The 19,094-nt window shown below is 40.3% G+C and overlaps 1 protein-coding gene and 1 long non-coding RNA gene across 3 annotated transcripts; one reads left to right on the top strand and one right to left on the bottom strand.

Annotated features, from left to right (window-relative positions):
- Positions 1–494: 494 nt before the first annotated feature.
- LOC106586575 (uncharacterized) lies at positions 495–3,156 on the bottom strand. Of its 2 annotated transcripts, none has more exons than XR_001324222.3 (5): positions 3,019–3,156; positions 2,377–2,545; positions 1,927–1,946; positions 1,784–1,821; positions 495–936 (listed from the first exon to the last, which is right to left on the bottom strand). It is a non-coding gene; the product is annotated as an uncharacterized LOC106586575 (long non-coding RNA). The 2 variants fall into 2 exon arrangements; XR_001324221.3 differs by having other exon boundaries at positions 2,377–2,550; positions 3,019–3,153.
- Positions 3,157–9,014: 5,858 nt separating this feature from the next.
- LOC106586576 (B- and T-lymphocyte attenuator) lies at positions 9,015–17,586 on the top strand. The gene is made up of 6 exons (XM_014174006.3): positions 9,015–9,233; positions 9,920–10,234; positions 13,596–13,637; positions 13,748–13,879; positions 13,985–14,022; positions 14,889–17,586. Exons 1-6 carry the CDS (start codon positions 9,155–9,157, stop codon positions 15,195–15,197), a joined length of 915 nt encoding a protein of 304 aa, XP_014029481.1. The 5' UTR covers positions 9,015–9,154; the 3' UTR covers positions 15,198–17,586.
- The last annotated feature ends 1,508 nt before the right edge of the window (positions 17,587–19,094 follow it).

The raw sequence follows: 19,094 nt of genomic DNA on the forward strand, positions 1-19,094 counted from the left end.
TACAGGGACATTCTTGAGGGAAACCTGTTTCAGTCTTCCAAAGATTTAAGACTGGTTACGGAGGTTCACCTTCCAGCAGGACAATGACCCTAAGCATACTGCTAAAGCAACACTCAAGTGGTTTAAGGGGAAACATTTAAATGTATTGGAATGGCCTTGTCAAAGCCCAGACCTCAATCCAATTGAGAATCTGTGGTATGACTTAAAGATTGCTGTATACCAGCGGAATCCATCCAACTTGAAGGAACTGGAACAGTTTTGCCTTGAAGAATGGGCAAAAATCCCAGTGGCTAGATTTGCCGAGACATACCCCAAGAGACTTGCAGCCGTAATTGCTGCAAACGGTGGCTCTACAAAGTATTGACTTTTGGGGTGAATAGTTATGCACACTCATTTTTTCAGTTTTTTTGTCTTATTTCTTGTTTGTTTCACAATAAAAAATATTTTGCATCTTCAAAGTGGTAGGCATGTTGTGTAAATCAAATGATACAAACCTCCCAAAATATATTTTAATTCCAGGTTGTAAGTCAACAAAATAGGAAAAATGCCAAGGGGGTGAATACTTTGGTAAGCCCCACTAATTGGTGCACCCCACACTGCATCAAGTTCAGTTTGTAGGCACTGTCAGAGGCATCATATCTGTTCCTTTGGTTCCGTAAGGTGCTGTCTAGCTTTCCCCAGCCCTTGTCCACCTTGCATCTCCGTTATCCCCCTACTCACATTACCTCTGTCATCTCACACACACACACATTGTCCATGAGGTTAGCCCATAAGGACATAGTCATCTGCACAGTCTTCCTTGATTGACGGCTGGTGGGCTGGGCCAGTTGGAAGGTTAACGATGGCGTAGTCACAATCATTATCTCCGGAATCTACAATGAATCCTGTTGTCTTGGTGTTGTTATGGTCGATGGTGGCATATGTCACATCCTCTTCCTGTCACAATATGAAAAACATTAAGTGAAACAAAGTCTATATTGTCTTGAATGAGCTTCCTTTCCTTTTTCCTTTATGATTAGGTCCAGGAATTATCCCTATCCATGTGATCTGATCAGCAAAAACAAATATAATATTGTTTTATCAATTAATCCTCTCCCAGGACCACTGATCTGGTGAGAATGTATCACAGGTGAATTGGAGAATTTTGGTCTGACAGGATGCTTCTGTACTTGAGTAATGACCGACAGTAAAAAGGAAACATTTGAATGCTTGAACACAACACACACACATTATCTGTGTATTTCAGGCAGAGGTTTTGATTTGAATATGATCTAATTCTGTGTACAGTTCTTAGACCATGTGAATACAGCCTTTCATACCACAGAACTCAGCTCTCACAAGACATGCAAAACAAGTGAAACACTGTGAACTTGACCTGATATTCCACAGCTATCATGGATCATCCTATGACAACTTCCTCTACCTATTTGAAGAGCCATCAAAAAAATGTCTAACTGTGATCCAGAGAGAGTCAGAATTATACACACGCACACATGCATGTACACACACATGTATGCACACAGTCCACAGGAGACTGCTGAGGGGAGAATGGCTCATAATAATGGCCTGAAGGGAGCAGATGGAATGGCATCACACACATGGAAACCATGTGTTTGAAGTATTTGATACCATTCCACTGATTCCGCTTCAGCCATTACCACGAACCCGTTCTCCCCAACTAAGGTGCCACCAACCTCCTGTGACGCACACACAGCTTGACTCAACTCAGTGTCATATAATCATAGTGTATGGACATGCCAAATATTGGTTGTACTTTTCATACCTTGTTGTCTGGGCTGCTATGATTATCACCGTTATCTTCTGCAAAGAAGTGGACATGTAGCAATGTCTTTATTACATTTTAACACATACTTTGAAGTATAACAAGAAAATGTGACATGCTTTGACAAATGTAGTATGTTTTACCATCTTCATTTTTCTTCTTCCTGAATAAACCAGAGGACAAACTTTAGAATTCACTACTCAGTCTTACAACAGAGAATTGTAATTTGAATTTCTCACCCAACAGAAATAGGAGAGAGCGATGGTACAATATCTGCACTTCAAATGAAAACATACTGCTAATAAAGACTTGACCACTGCAAAGTACATTTTTAAAGAACTTCCTTAAAGATGTTGCAAGGCAGGCCTAGTCTACTCATCACTATTGCTGCAACAGCAATCTCTGTACACATGCTTGTATATGTGTTCTGGGGCCAAATGCCTGGTCTTCTCTGAGATCAACATTAATGTCATGCACACTTTGATTACAGACTCTTTACAAAGGAGATCAACTACAGTGGGACAGTTGTGAAAGAAGCAGAGCACACTGCAAAAACAATCCAAACGTGTCTGTGTTCCCCAGGGAGCACTCACCTCAGTGTTCCACACATGTAGTTTCCCATGGTGAGTTAGCTGATCCTAGGAGCCGGAGTTGGAGCACGCTCAGAACATACCAGATGTTGAGGTCACGGTGCACAGGCAGCGGTTGGCACGACAACTCTGCTCTGTTGCACTTAACGTTCAAGTTGCATTGACTCAGCCCCTGCTCTGACAGCATGATAGAGTGAGGAAGAACATAGAGTGAGAGAGAGAGAGCGAGAGAGAGAGAGAGCGAGAGAGATAGATACAAAGGTCTGTTTGTGTAATATACATATTTCCTGTGCTATATTTCCAGCAGCTCTTTATCACAACTAATAGAACTAACTTACACACCCAGACACACACACCCAGACAGACACACACACATACACACCCAGACACACACCCAGAGACACACACACACACACACACACACACACACACACACACACACACACACACACACACACACACACACACACACACACACACACACACACACACACACACACACACACACACAAGTGGGTATGGTGACTAGAAGCACAATGTGAGAAAGCAGGACTATCTATGTCAAGCTTTGCATGATGTCCATGCACATATTTAAATGAATTGGCAAAACCCAAAATAGATTTGAGAGTAGAGAGCATGACTTACCTGCAAATGGAGTTGAAATAGAATCAACAGGGAGAATATTGTCATAGTCCCGTGGCTAACAGGATTCACGTTATGTAGCTACTATACAGTAACTGTCATATATTCACATGTTACTGTATGTGTTGTGGTTCAAAGGATATCAACGCTTCTGTGCGCATGTTCACACACACACACACGCACACACACACACAAGAACATAAACACTTCCTGACTTAGGCAAAACAGCAAATGATAAAACAGACCAAAGTAATACAGTGTATACAAGTTATACAATGCAATCTCTGTAAATAGTCGAAATGTATTTCACTCAGTTGCCAGTCCAGTACTACTGGAGCATGAAGCTATTGAACTGAACCAACAATGTTATCTTTTGAGACAATGTCATGCATGTTACAGAAAGTATTTTTGTAACTTGTGTGCACTGTGGAAAATGGTAACTTTAACTGTCACAGTTATATAGCCCCCTCTTCTGGCAATTCAAGGAATTATTTCATTTCCATATGCAAAACGTGCACGTGTGCATAGAAGATGAAACAAAAGCCAACTTTCTCTCTCTGTCTCAGCCTGGCTTCATCTCAAGTGAACAGACAACATAGAAGACAGTGAGTTAACAATGAACATCATCACAGCTGTGTTTGCGATCATTGCTCCACTGACTTTGGTCTCATGTACAGGTGGGACTGAGACATTCAAAGGAAAGAAGGAGATATGTAAATATAGCCATTCTGCTTGATGTGGACTGTAATAATGCTGTGTGTTGTCATCATAGCTACAGAGTTTTATTCTGTTGTTATGTGGATGTACTCTATGTAATCTCATTTCATTTGGAGGTCTCACTTCACATGACGAGCCCTAGCCTAAAGCAGTGGTGAAAAAGTACCCTCACGTAAAAGTTAAAGTCATCCAGTAAAAGCCTACTTGACTAAAAGTATAAAAGTATTTTGCTTTAAATATACTTAAGTATCAAAGGTAAACATGTAAATCATTCTAAATTCCCTATATTAACCAAACCAGACAGCACCATTTTCATGTTTTTAAATGTAAGGATAGCCAGGGGCACACTCCAGCACTCAGACATCATTTACAATTTCCAAATGAAGCATGTGTGCTTAGTGAGTCTGCCAGATCAGGCAGTAGGGATGACCAGGGATGTTCTCTTGATAAGTGTGTGAATTACACCATTTTCCTGTCCTGCTAAGCATTCATAATGTAACAAGTACTTTTGGATGTCAGGGAAAATGTATGGAGTAAAAACTTTTACTTTCTTTAGGAATGTAGTGAAGTAAAAGTGAAAATGTCACAAATATAAATAAAGGGAAAGGGGCATACCTAGTCAGTTGTACAACTGAATGCCTTCAACTGAAATGTGTCTTCCTGTAACGCCCTGGCCATAGAGAGGGGTTTTTGTTCTTTATTTTGGTTAGGCCAGGGTGTTACATTGGGTGGGCGTTCTATGTTCCTTTTTCTATGTTTTTGTATTTCTTTGTTTTGGGCCGTGTGTGGCTCCCAATCAGGCACAGCTGAAGTTCGTTGTTGCTGATTGGGAGTCACACATAAGGAGCATGTTTTTCCTTTGGGTTTTGTGGGTAATTGTTTTCTGTTTAGTGTGTTCCTAACAGAACTGTTGCTAGTCGTTTTTTGGGTTATTTTGTATAGTGTTTGTTGATCATTAAAACCTTTTATGATGAACACTAACTCCGCTGCACCTTGGTCTTCTTCCGACGACAGCCGTTACACTTCCGCATTTAGCTCAACCCCTCTGAATCAGAGCGGTGCAGGGGGCTGCCTTTATAGACACTACTGTAAAGTACAGATACCCAACAAAAATGGCTTAAGTAGTACTTTAAAGTATTTTTACCACTTTAGACGTCTGGCCTAAAGCATATGCATTTACATTGTAGTTGCATAGGAATGTACATATTGTAGACATTACAATGTAGTTAGATTGGTTTTAGGCCAATTCATTTAAAGTGGGAATGATTTAGATTTTTACATTAATTTAAATTGTCTTCCTTTCAGATATCAGAAATGAATTTGTTAATTTTGGCAGTGATGTCATCCTAAAGTGCATCAATAAGACTTGGAGTGAGAATCTACGTCATCTGGAATTGAAACCTGCGTGGGAGAGAGTGTCAAATATACAGGGATTTTGAGAACCGATACCAGAACACATGTAATGACAGCAAACTCCTGCTCAATGCCTCCACTGGAGAACCCTTCCTGTTTCTTCCCGAATTTTCCATCAGGGTTGAGGGAAAGTACCAGTGGGATATTGTTTACAAAGGAGGGAGCCACGATGCACATTTACATGTTTTGCCAATGGATAAGACAACATCTCCATCTGACCTTTTTAGATTTAGTGTATTCGTTTGTGAAGGCCTGTGCCTTTTTAGCTTTATTTTGTTTGTGCTAAAAGCCTGTTCTTTTTCTGACATATTCCTTCACAGTTCCATTGTAAAATTCAGTGAACACCTTCCTCGCCCCTGTGTTTAGCTCCTCCCAGTGTGTCTTCCTGTCTGGAGTGGGAGGACAGTTGGAGGTGGCTGTGTGTTTAGCTGAAGGGGAAAACCACCTGCCTCCATCTCCTGGAGGAACACATGGAACTCTACTTCAACCACAGCCAGCACTATAGAGACCATACAGAACCAAGACGGCTCCTACTACTCTGTGGAGAGACGGTTGGTCCTGCCTGACAGTGGCTCTGATCTGTGCTGTCATACACCCCTCCAGGGCAGAGAAGCATATTGAGACAAACCTGGCATTTTGTGGTGGGTTAATTGTATTTAGAAACGTATAATATCATATTGTGTTATATCGTATAACATATCATATCACATTCTTTCAATCCTATGTGCAGGGAAGAAGCAGTCTGGTAATTTGGGGATGGACATCTCTCATATCCTTAAGATTGCAGGCATCTGCACAATTCCCATCCTCCTGACCATGGCGTATGTAGTGAGAGGAGGATGCAAGGTGAATTACAGTAATACACACACATCCAGACACACACCTACGGTGTATTGTGTCATCTGCAGTACGTCTGTGGCTTTGTGACTGCCTCTTTTTGCTTGCAGAAACCATCTCAGGAATCAGAAGTGGAACTGAGTGAGCTGAGCATACAGGAAGCTGACGTAGAACAACGAGGCAGTATGTGTGAGACTCTATGATGATGTGATATAATCTTCATTCAATTGTATCAGCTGTGTAACAACTATTTGACTGTATTTTAAATAATATCTCTTGAGGCAGAAAGTTCAATGAGACATTTATTTCAACTGTAGCTGTTGAATACATCTCAGTTACTTAAATAAATAAATACACTACTCAAGAACAGAACAGCGCTTCACCAATTTATTTACCAAAAAATGCCGCTCTTGTAACTTACTATAAGGGTCTGGAGGAAAACAGTAGCCACTGAAGAGCTCTGATAGTGACAAAATGGAAAGCATTAGTCATCAGGTGGATGTTTCTTACCACTGGGGTGGTGTAGTTGCTAAATTAAAACTAGCAGCATGGTCAATCTGGCATCTGCATTGGCCGTACAGCATTTACTGCGATGTAGCCTCTGCAGAAGTCAGGGCATTCGTAAGTCTTGCACTTCGCGGTGCAGAGCAGAGTTGTTGTGAAGGAAGTTGTCAAGGAAGGGTGTTCGTGTTTATACAGGACGTACCACCCCCACCTACCGCCAACCAATCATGTTAATGCAGAGCTATACAGAGTTATATGGAGCTCTCTACATTGCTGCAAAATTTGGGGGGCACACGGCATTGTTGTACAGAGCTTGATTTGGCCTCCGCAGACCTCTGGAGGCTCCACAATAGCGTGACACCCTCCATACGGAGCCTCCGGACCTGTATAAATTGGCTTTTAATGTGACCCTGTCACCATTTTTAGACACAGGTGGGTAAAGAATGGGTACCGGTAGCTAATTTAACCTTTTAATGCAGTGGGCTAAATCAGGGTCACACAGAGTGTTTCTTGGTAGTCTTAAACTAATCTACTTTTAAACAACAGTATACATCTCACACACATGGTTATGGGCTTAGAAAAAGAAGACACCTGTTCCATGTCATATATGTAATATAACAGTTAAAATGTTTTTATTTTTTCACCTTTATTTAACCAGGTAGGCTAGTTTACAACTGCGACCTGGCCAAGATAAAGCAAAGCGACACAAACAACAACACAGTTAGACATGGAATAAACAAGCGTACAGTCAATAACACAATAGAAAAATCATGGTCACACAGGGTTTCTCGGTATTCTTAAACAAATCTACTTTGAAACAAAAGTATACATCTCACACACATGGTTATAGACTTACAAAAATACAACTGTACCATGTCAGATGTAGAGTTGCAATATATTCCATTTTGAGTTTGCATCCCAATATTACACTTTATATACATTACTAGTCAAAGGTTTGGACACACCTACTCATTCCAGGGTTTTTCCTTAATTTTCACTATTTTCTACAATAATAGTGAAGACATCAAAACCATGAAATAACACACATGGAATCATGCAGTAACCAAAAAAGTGTTAATCAAATCAAAATATAATTTAGATTTGGTATTCTTCAAAGTAGCCACCCTTCGCCTTGATGAAAGCTTTGCACACTCTTGGGAATTCTCTCAACCAGCTTCATGAGGTAGTCAGCTGGAATGCATTTCAATTAACAGGTGTGCCTTAACAGGTGTGGAATTTCTTTCATTCTTAATGCTTTTGAGCCAATCAGTTGTGTTGTGACAAGGTAGGGGTGGTATACAGAAGATAGCCCTATTTGGTAAAATACCAAGTCCATATTATGGAAAGAACAGCTCAAATAAGCAAAGAGAAATGACAGTCCATCATTACTTTAAGACATGAAGGTCAGTCAATTCTGAGAATTTCAAGAACTTTTAAAGTTTCTTCAAGTGCAGTCAAAAAAAACATCAAGCTCTATGATGAAACTGGCTCTCATGAGGACCACCACAGGAAAGGAAGACTCAGAGTTATCTCTGCTGCAGAGGATAATTTCCTTCAGAGTTACCAGCCTAAGAAATGTCAGCCCAAATAAATGCTTTACAGAGTACAAGTAACAGACACATCTCAACATCAACTGTTCAGAGGAGACTGCATGAATCAGGCCTTCATAGTCAAATTGCTGCAAAGATACCACTACAAAAGGACACCAATAAGAACAAGAGACTTACTTGGGCCAAGAAACATGAGCAATGGACATTAGACTGGTGGAAATCAGTCCTTTGGTCTGATGAGTCCAAATGGTTACAACCGCTGTGTCTTTGTGAGATGCGAAGTAGGTGAATGGATGATCTCTGCATGAGTGGTTCCCACTGTGAATCATGGAGGAGGAGTTGTGATGGTGTGGGGGTGCTTTGCTGGTGAAAGTGTCTGTGATTTACTTAGAATTCAAGGCACACTTAACCAGCATGGCTACCGCAGCGATACGCCATCCCATCTGGTTTTCTCTTAGTGGAACTATCATTTGTTTTGCAACAGATGGCTACTTTGAAGAATATAAAATCCAAAATATGTTTTGATTTGTTTAACACTCTTTTGGTTACTACATGATTCCAAATGTTTTATTTCATAACTTTGATGTCTTCACTATTATTCTACAATGTGGAAAATAGTAAAAATAAAGAAAAACCCTTGAATGGTACTGTACATCACAGAAGGCTGAATTATAACAAAACTGTTTGACATAGAATCACTGGATTCTTTAAGCAAAAATATTATGAAATTATGAAAAATATTAATAGCATTCCACCCATGAGGCCACTAGTTCATTTGACTGCAGGAAAGGGCTACTAAATCAATTGAATGAGCAACATTTATGCAAAGTCCTCCAACGGCACCCCTGAAGAGACATGGAATAAAAAGACAGACTCATGGGTGTAGCCCTATGATACGAAACACAACCCAAAATGAGTAGCAATAGAAAAGTTGACTATGTCAGGTATGCTGATGTAGTAGGGCAGGAAGTGAAAACCACTAAGATACGGAGGAGAGAGATCGACAGTACATATCATCAGTGTCACTTCATATGCGTATACACAGAGGGTTTGCTCTAACTGAGTGACACGGACATTACCTGTTTTGAGAGCTCATAAGACATTGCATCTTTGCTCTGATGGACCGTCTGCGTTCTGACCACATCCTGCTGGTCCTATGCCTCCTGTTTCTGCTCTGTGTCCATGGCAACGCTCAAGGTAAGATGCCAATTTGTGTCATACCATGCAAAACAAATAATTTCTGTGCTACATTATCAACAAAAAATACAGTTCAAGAGGGGTGATGGACAGTATCAAAAACTTCTCAACTGATTTTTGAAAGAAGTATGAGAGGTCATCATGTTTTAATTGATGTTCTATGATCAATGTGATCCAGTGTGATCTACAGTATGAGAGGTCATCATGTGGCTCAGTTGGTAGAGCATGGTGTTTGCAACGCCAGCATGGCGTGTGCAACGCCAGGGTTGTGGGTTCGATTCCCACGGGGGGCCAGTACAAAAAAATAATAATAATGTATGAAATGTATGTAGTCGCTCTGGATAAGAGCGTCTGCTAAATGACCAAAAATGTTTTTTTTAATGTTTTAATTGATGTTCTATGATCAATGTGATCCAGTGTGATGTACAGTATGAGAGGTCATCATGTTTTAATTGATATTCTATGATCAATGTGATCCAGTGTGATCTACAGTATGAGAGGTCATCATGTTTTAATTGATGTTCTATGATCAATGTGATCCAGTGTGATCTACAGTATGAGAGGTCATCATGTTTTAATTGATGTTCTATGATTAATGTGATCTAGTGTGATCTACAGCATGAGCAGCATGATCACGTATGAACTATCAGTCATTCATTTCAGCTTATTCCACTATCTTTTTTCAGGACAAGGCCCTACATGTGAGATGCGAGTCAAAAGAAACACCATTTGGAATGCTGTCCCTCAGAAAGCCCTAAAAATCGACTGCCCTGTGAGACACTGTGGAGAAAACCTACACGCAACCTGGTGTAAATTTGTGGACCTATTAAACTGCAAACAGATACATGAGACAGAGCAAGTCACATTTCGATGGAGGGAAAAAAATATTTGGATTTTGGATTTTAAAAAGATATCTATGAATGACAATGGTTTGTACAGATGTGGAGTTGCTGAAAATGGGTCAACAACTGTTAGCCATGCTATCAAAGTCTCTGTCTCAGGTAACCAACCAAAGCGTATTTAATCTTTCAATCTAATGTCTTAGAATGGATCGATAGATACTAAGTTGCTCTGGAAGCCGTTGTTGTCTGACAAACTTCCGGGGGCGGCCTTGGAAAAAAATTAAGCCCTGGCATTTTAGCCACACATTACTGCTCGTGCACCATCACGCGCTATTACATATAGAGCCAACGTATTAAGGAACTGGCAGTACATCTGTGTTGCCCTGTTTTCTTCCTAACTCCACTGCACTCACCTCTGAACTGTCTCTGCTAATTCTTGCTTCCCCCTCATATAGTTAGTTACCTTACATATATAATATAGAGCCAAAATGGTAAATACTGGCAGTACATCTGTGTCAGTGTGGGTCTCTCTCTATTCCTACCTCCACTGCACTTGACTGCTGAGCTGTCTGGTACAGTAACTGTCTGTGCTGCTAAGCCTAGCATAACTGGGACCAGAAGACCAGGGGACCACACTGCCTGTGCTGGGCCCAGCAGCCCCCTAGGGTAACAATTTATTTAATGGTCCATAATAAACCATTTACAAGGCATTTATAAGGCATTTACAAGGTGTTTGCACTCACTTTAGATTAGAGACTGCAATTATTAATGTGGGAGTAATGATTAATAAATGGGGAAGACACAATTTAGAAATGCCTTATAAATGGTTTATTACGATCCCTTAAAATAAAGTGTTACCCATCCTGCATCCTAGTCGTGAATTAAATAACACATATATTAGACAAATAACAAAATCACTGAATAAATGCCTTATAGATGACCATTGGCTTATATGATACCTTATAACAGCCTAACTACATATTTTAAATTAGTGCCATTCATGTGTTCCCCCTGCTAACTCTTTAATTCAATAGAAGAAAACAGAGAGAGAGACTGCCAGTTCCTTAATGTTTTGGCTGTATAACACAGCCAATGGCTACATTAATGAACTGTCAGTCTCTCTCTCTCTCTCCCTCTCTCTCTGTTTTCTTCTCTTGAATTCAATATAAGATCTTCCATGTTTGTTATAGAACAATGCTGGGACTAGTTTACAGTATGTTGATGCGGATCGATTTCCAGGATGGGGGTTTTCAGGATGGGGATTAACTGCCTTGCTCATGGGCAGAACGACAGATGTTTACCTTGTCGGCTTAGGGGTTTGATCTAGCAACCTTTTGGTTACTGGTCCAACGCTCCTAACCAACCCACTCGCTGGTTGAAGAGTTTGAGATTCAGAAGCTAATAAACATTGATAAAACAATTAATATAGACATACAGTGGCCTCCAAAGTGGCGCAGCGGTCTAATGCGCTGCATCGCAGTGCTAGAGGCATTATTACAGACCCGGGTTCATTCCCGTGGCATCCCGGAGTCGCCTCTTCACTGTTGACGTTGAGACTGGTGTTTTGCGTGTACTATTTAATGAAGCTGCCAGTTGGGGACTTGTGAGGCATCTGTTTCTCAAACTAGACACTCTAATGAACTTGTCCTCTTTCTCAGTTGGGCCTCCTACTCCTCTTTCTATTCTGGTTAGAGCCTGTTTGTGCTGTTCTGTGAAGGGAGTAGTACACAGTGATGTACTGTCACGTACGTCGTAAAGATGGGACCAAGGCGCAGCGGGAATGTGTATGCTCATCTTCTTTATTATGAAGAAAACCAAAACAAACACTTAATCAAAAACAACAACGAAAAAACAGTCCTGTGAGGCGCACAGCTACACATGGAACAACTACCCACAAAAACCCATGAAAAAACACCCCTACTAAATAGGACCTTCAATTAGAGGCAATGAGGAACAGCTGCCTCCAATTGAAGGTCAACCCAATAAACTAAACATAGAAATAGAAAAACTAGAACGAACATAGAAATATACTAACATAGAACATTAACCCAAAAAAAACGAAACACATAAAACAATCACCCCCCGCCACGCCATAACCAAACTACAAATACAAACAACCCCTTTTACTGGTCAGGACGTGACATGTACGAGATCTTCAATTTCTTTCTAATTTCTCGCTCGGAATAGCATTCATTTCTCAGATCAAGAATAGACTGACGAGTTTCAGAAGAAAGTTATTTATTTATTGGCATTTTGAGCCTGTAATCGAACCCACAAATGCTGATGCTCCAGATACTCAACTAGTCTAAAGAAGGCACGTTTTATTGCTTCTTTAATCAGGACAACGGTTTTCAGCTGTGCTAACATAATTGCAAAAGGGTTTTCTAATGATCAATTAGCCTTTTAAAATTATAAACTTGGATTAGCTAACAGAACGTGCCATTGGAACACAGGAGTGATGGTTGCTGATAATGGGCCTCTGTACGCCTATGTAGATATTCCATAAAAAATCTGCCGTTTCCAGCTAAAATGGTCATTTACAGCATTAACAATATCTACACTGTATTTCTGATCAATTTGATGTTATTTTAATGACAAAAAAATGTGCTTTTCTTTCAAAAACCCCAAAGTGAGTCCAAACTTTTGAACAGTAGTGTATGTATATATGTATATATACATACACAGACAGTCCTTTAATTGACCTTTAACAAAGGATTATCAATTATTATGCATTAATTCAGTGTTTCATTGTACTACATGATGACTTTAATAAAAAGCAGTAGCATTGTATTTTATGTCTTATAGATGTCAATTGGCTTATATGTCATACAAGATAATCTAATGACTTTTTAGGCTAGTGCAAGTTAATACCTGTCATATCTGTTACTCTGAATCCCCCTTCCCTAATTAGGCCTAGGTGTTATTTAGCCTAATATTTCATACCATATACTGGCAGCAGTTGACAAATTCTGTCAGTGTGTGTGTCTTTCTCTGTTTTCTCCCTACCTTGACTGCACTGTCTTCTGCAGCAGCAGCTGATCTGTTGGTGCTAAGCCTAGCATAGTTTATCAGCACAGACACAGGCACAGCATTCGGAACTTTTTGAAAATAAGTTGCTTAATTTCACACATTTAGCAGTGTTGGCCTCAAACTTTTATTTGATCTCTAACTTTTTCGGCACCATTTTTCGTTTTTTTATGATCCATGATCTGGGCTGACTGATGACAGAGAGTCTGAGCCGGTCTCTTTGCTGATGTGCGTTTGACTTTGAATGTGAATTTTAGTGTGACCTCAGTTCAGCCCACTGATCAGGCAAATGCTCAAATATATTATTATGATAACATAATAATATACAGGCCCATCGGCCACTGGCCGTGCCCCTTTTTAGTTTTTTGTTCCACCCCAAAAATAAATTTGTCAATTTCGACCAGACCACCTGACAAAAAGATGGCCTGGCCCATTTGGCATTTGCCAGAATTGCCAGATGGCTAATCTGCTTATGTAAAACTTATTTCTATAGATAGCAACCTGGAGATTACGAGCACAGCAGACCACAACACAAGTAAGAAAATGTTTTATGAATTTTACCAGACATTCAGTCACATTACATTAACTAGTAGGCCTATGTGACAATTGTGTCCGGCGTTAAGACCTCTCTTACTACTCTAACAGATGACTCACCGAATACAAAGCCTGATAGGAATGATCCAAGCTTTCTGCCTTATGTTTACATCTGTGTGGGAACAGTAGTCCTGGTGGTCATTGTGACAGCATTTTCCTTATTCTGTCTAAATGCATATAAAGGTGAGTAACGCTATTGATTTAATACTGAAAATGTATGTTTTTTTACAAGGTTGAAATACAGAACAAATTAAAATGTTACATTTCTACAATGGATATCTTTTTCAGGACCAACCAGGTCAACCGAAAATAGAACAAAGAAGCAGGTAAAGCAACAAAATAATTGTATTTCTTATAGCATCTCATAATTAACCAACATGTCATCTGTTAACATGACAATACTGGTCCTCAGTACACCTGCTTGCATGTGAAGGCTAAACGTAATAAAGGGTAGCATTGCTGTGCTGCCATGTCTAAATGCCTCTGTCTAAATCAGAGATGGGCAACTTTGATGGGGGTGGGTGTGAACACATCATGAGAGGCCGCAGTGGCTTGCAGGTCTTCGTACCCACATTCATACACATCCACACACTAGCCTTTTGAGGGACCTAAGTGCAATTATACACATTTCGCCATGGGGCTTAGAGAAAATTGAGCCGTTTTAAAGCAAATTTGCTGCAATTCTACACCTCTTACCATAGTGTGGAGAGAAGATTTTGCAATTTTATAACAACTTTTGATGCAATTTGACTAATTTTGCCATGGAGCGGAGAGAAAATTTAGCAGGTTTACAGCTAATTTCCTGTAATTCTACACATTTTGTTTTGCCGTTTTTGGTATGATATCAGTAATTCGATCATGACTACTAGAAGTTTAGATAGCTGGCTCGACTAATTTACCAATCTAAAACATTTGAGCTGACATGGGCTTATTTAGGTACTGTCAGTGACTGACATAACAAGAGAAAAACTGCTGATGCACGACCACATTTTGAAACTGCACCTTGTGTATTCTACTATTCTAACTCTCAACAGTAAGTTGAGACCCCGACTGAATTTTCTTTCTCCAAAAATAATAATAACAATAATATGAATGATATTTTGGGGAGAAGGGATTGATCCTCGGGTCTTCAAAAGGGGGGCCGCCAGATGCCCATCCCTGGTCTAAATGTCTCTTCCTGTGTTTATGACAGGAGATGTCCACACTGGCAGCAACATGTCCAGACATCTCCTTCAACCTTGAGGGAACCTTTCCATCATCACCATCCACCCCAAACCCCGTACAGCCTGCCAATCTCTATGACAACGGTCTCTACTGTAACCGCATCAACGATACAAATGAAGCTCTACCATCCTCCAACATCAGAGCAGGAGGTCAAGTGTCAAACCACCTTGTGTATGCTTCCCTGAACCACGAGACCACCAGGGGGTCCCTGAGATCACCCCATATTCCAACCCCGCAGCATTCGTTCTCTGAGTACGCAGTCATCCGGGTCTACTAAGCTCTGAGAGAGACCTCAGCCAGACCATAACAGTACCGTGCTGTATGTTGTGTTCTTTGATGGTTGTTTTCACACAGAGAAAGAGGAAATCTGAACATTTTTGTTTATGAAAATTTGACTCTGTTTACATATTATAATTTTTTGGGGCACTTTATATAATTGTCACGCACTCAATGACGCACACTTCCTGGTGTAATTGCAACGGTGAGCAGTGTGTTAACCGCAGCGCAGCAGTGTTTCAGAGAAGAAGATGTAAAGGTGGAGTGTGACTGAGAGGTGTTAGATCTAGAGAGTATGTGCTTCTGAGTGAACATCCTTCACATCACACCTCAGAGTTAGAGGAGCAAAGGTGGCGGTATCTCTCACTTCAAGATATTTCACACATAATGATGAAAAACCATCATTTGTTAATTACTATCAAGAAGTACATTATATATACAAAGTATGTGGACACCCATTGAAATGAGTGGATTTGGCTATTTCAGCCACAATCATTGCTGACAGGTGTATAAAATTAAGCACACAGCCATTCAATCTCCATAGACAAAAATTGGCAGTAGAATGGCCTTACTGAAGAGCTCAGTGACTGTCAAAGTGGCATCGTCATAGAATGCCACCTTTCCAACAAGTTAGTTTGTCAAATTTCTGCCCTGCTAGAGCTTCCCCGGTCAACTGTAAGTGCTGTTATTGTTAAGTGAAACTTCAAGGAACAAAAAAATGTCACAGAACGGGACCGCCGAGTGCTAAAGCACGCAGCTTGTAAAAATCGTCTGTCCTCGGTTGCAACACTCACTACCGAGTACCAAACTGCCTCTCCAAGCAATGTCAGCTGTTCGTCGAGAGATTCATGAAATGGGTTTCCATGGCCGAGCAGCCGCACACAAGCCTAAGAACACCATGCGCAATACCAAGTGTTGGCTGAAGTGATGTAATGCTCGCCGCCATTGGACTCTGGAGCAGTGGAAACGTATTCTCTAGAGTGATGAATCACGCATCACCATCTGGCACGCCGTTGGATGAATTTGGTTTTGGGGCTGTTTTTAATGGTCCGGGCCAGAAAAGTCGCTGCAGCAATGTCCCAACATCTAGTGGAAAGCCTTCCCAGAAGAGTGGAGGCTGTTATAGCAGCAAAAGGTTGACCAACTCCATATTAATGCTCATGATTTCGGAATGAGATGTTCGACAAGCAGGTGTCCACATACTTTTGGTCTTTTAGAGTATATTTTAATGATGAAATCCATGAGCTATTTTGGTGATTATAAGTGAGGATATAAAAGTGGGAAATGACTCATACCTAACATTTTATGACTGTGTGTGTGTGTGTGTGTGTGTGTGTGTGTGTGTGTGTGTGTGTGTGTGTGTGTGTGTGTGTGTGTGTGTGTGCTTGTGACTCACTCAGTAAGTGATATATATGTTCATGTGTTTGCACGCGTGTGCTGGCTACAGGTTAATATGTTAGCAAGCGTGTGCTGGCTACAGGTTAATATGTTAGCAAGCGTGTGCTGGCTACAGGTTAATATGTTAGCAAGCGTGTGCTGGCTACAGGTTAATATGTTAGCAAGCGTGTGCTGGCTACAGGTTAATGTGTTTGCATGCGTGTGCTGGCTACAGGTTGGGGGGAATTCCATGGTTTATGTAAAATGCTGAGCCCACTATATACTGTAACCCAAACAGTGAGTCACTGCAAATATATATGTTCTCCCTCTTCAGAGACTATGGAAATGTCATTTAAATGTAACATGAATGAAAATGACTGTTTCTCTATGGCTGTATGAAGATGACTGTTTCTCTATGGCTATATGAAGATGACTGTTTCTCTATGGCTGTATGCAGATGACTGTTTCTCTATGGCTATATGAAGATGACTGTTTCTCTATGGCTGTATGAAGATGACTGTTTCTCTATGGCTGTATGAAGATGACTGTTTCTCTATGGCTGTATGAAGATGACTGTTTCTCTATGGCTGTATGAAGATGACTGTTTCTCTATGGCTGTATGAAGATGACTGTTTCTCTATGGCTGTATGAAGATGACTGTTTCTCTATGGCTGTATGAAGATGACTGTTTCTCTATGTCTATATGAAGATCTATGATCTATGATCTAAGATCTAAGATCTATGAAGATGACTGTTTCTCTAAGTCTATATGAAGATCTATGATCTATGATCTAAGATCTATGAAGATGACGGTAATACTTTGCGTAACTGTTATGTTGGTGTGGCATGATTGTGATCAAGTGGAACATACAGTGACACATTTTAGTCTCAGTTATTGTCGGGTTGGAAACATGTTACAGTAGTTTGAAACCTCACAATTTAAAATTGTGCAAGTTAAGTTTACATGATCACTATGCAGCTCAACTCAATTACAATACATTCACCAGAGACTAGTGATGTCCCTCATTGTGTTGGAAATTGTGACAGAGTCATAGAGTATTACCATATGAAGCAGGAATGGCTAGTTTATGAGAGTGCAGAATTAAGCTTTGGTCTTGTCTTACTGGTAATGTCTTTGGTCCCTACACTGCTTCTGTATGTGTTCTGGTAAAATCCTGAGTGAGTGAGTGGTTACTGTAAAGTACTGGGGTTTTCTTTGTGCCCCAGATACAGACCCTATCCTGCACAAGGATGTGTGCTTGTGGTTTAAAAACACAGCGCACAGGAAGTGCTAGGAGCAGCCCACCACACCAAGACAGAGAGAAACTCTGTGCTCTGAGAGATGATGTTTATTCAGAGAAACTCTATGCTCAAAAAGATTGTTTATTCAGAGAGAAACTATGCTCAGAGAGATGATGTTTATTCAGAGAGAAACTCTACAATCAGAGAGATAATGTTTATTCAGAGAGAAACTCTATGCTCAGAGAGATTGTTTATTCAGAGAGAAACTCTGCTCAGAGAGATTATGTTTATTCAGAGAGAAACTCTATGCTCAGAGAGATTATGTTTATTTAGAGAGAAACTATATGCTCCGAGAGATAATGTTTATTCAGAGAGAAACTATGCTCAGAGAGATAATGTTTATTCAGAGAGAAACTATGCTCAGAGAGATAATGTTTATTCAGAGAGAAACTATGCTCAGAGAGATAATGTTTATTCAGAGAGAAACTATGCTCAGAGAGATAATGTTTATTCAGAGAGAAACTATACTCAGAGAGATAATGTTTATTCAGAGAGAAACTCTATGCCCAGCGATGATGCACTATGGAAATTATCCTGCCAGTTTCGAACCAATGCAAGTTGTCTTGTTTTCTGATTTGACTTAGAAAACTTATTAGGACACAAAATATACAAACTCTTTAGCCAAATTATGCCATTACATTATTTTCATAATTGCTGACATATGCATTAGCCTAACAATCTCAGAACAGGTCCCATTCTTATCAGTGTAATGGCTTTTTATTAGTCTATAAGATAATCATTTTGAGCCATAAAGAAGTAACCTAGATGTTTTTTGAGAGCAGACCACTGACTGTACCTTGATGCTGTGTTACTGTCAGCTACTGCCCACCCCCATGTGGACGTTTGTTGTTATTACAGCATCAGGCTCCACCATCATACTTTCTAAGGCAATAGAGCAAAAGCTAGTACAGGACATTAGGACAAGCTGAGACACGAGGACATACATTATACCTTTGAGGCCATTTTAGGTGTATTGAAAACACCATAAATACAAGGGTTAATGAACTCCATCTCCCTTCAGATTTGGTTGAATGGAATATCTCTTCCTACTATGGATGTCTGTCAGTCACAGCCCACACACACTGCCCTCTGTCCTTGTACACACACACACACACACACACACAAAAGCCCTGGACACACTAGTGGCAATGTATGTTTTCTTTAGAGGACAAAGCCCTCGTTCAGCCGTCAGAGGGGTGGAGAGAACACGTCATCTGAG

Source organism: Salmo salar, chromosome 25, assembly GCF_965601325.2.
Source record: "Salmo salar chromosome 25, fSalSal1, whole genome shotgun sequence".
Classification (NCBI taxonomy): Eukaryota; Metazoa; Chordata; class Actinopteri; order Salmoniformes; family Salmonidae; genus Salmo; species Salmo salar.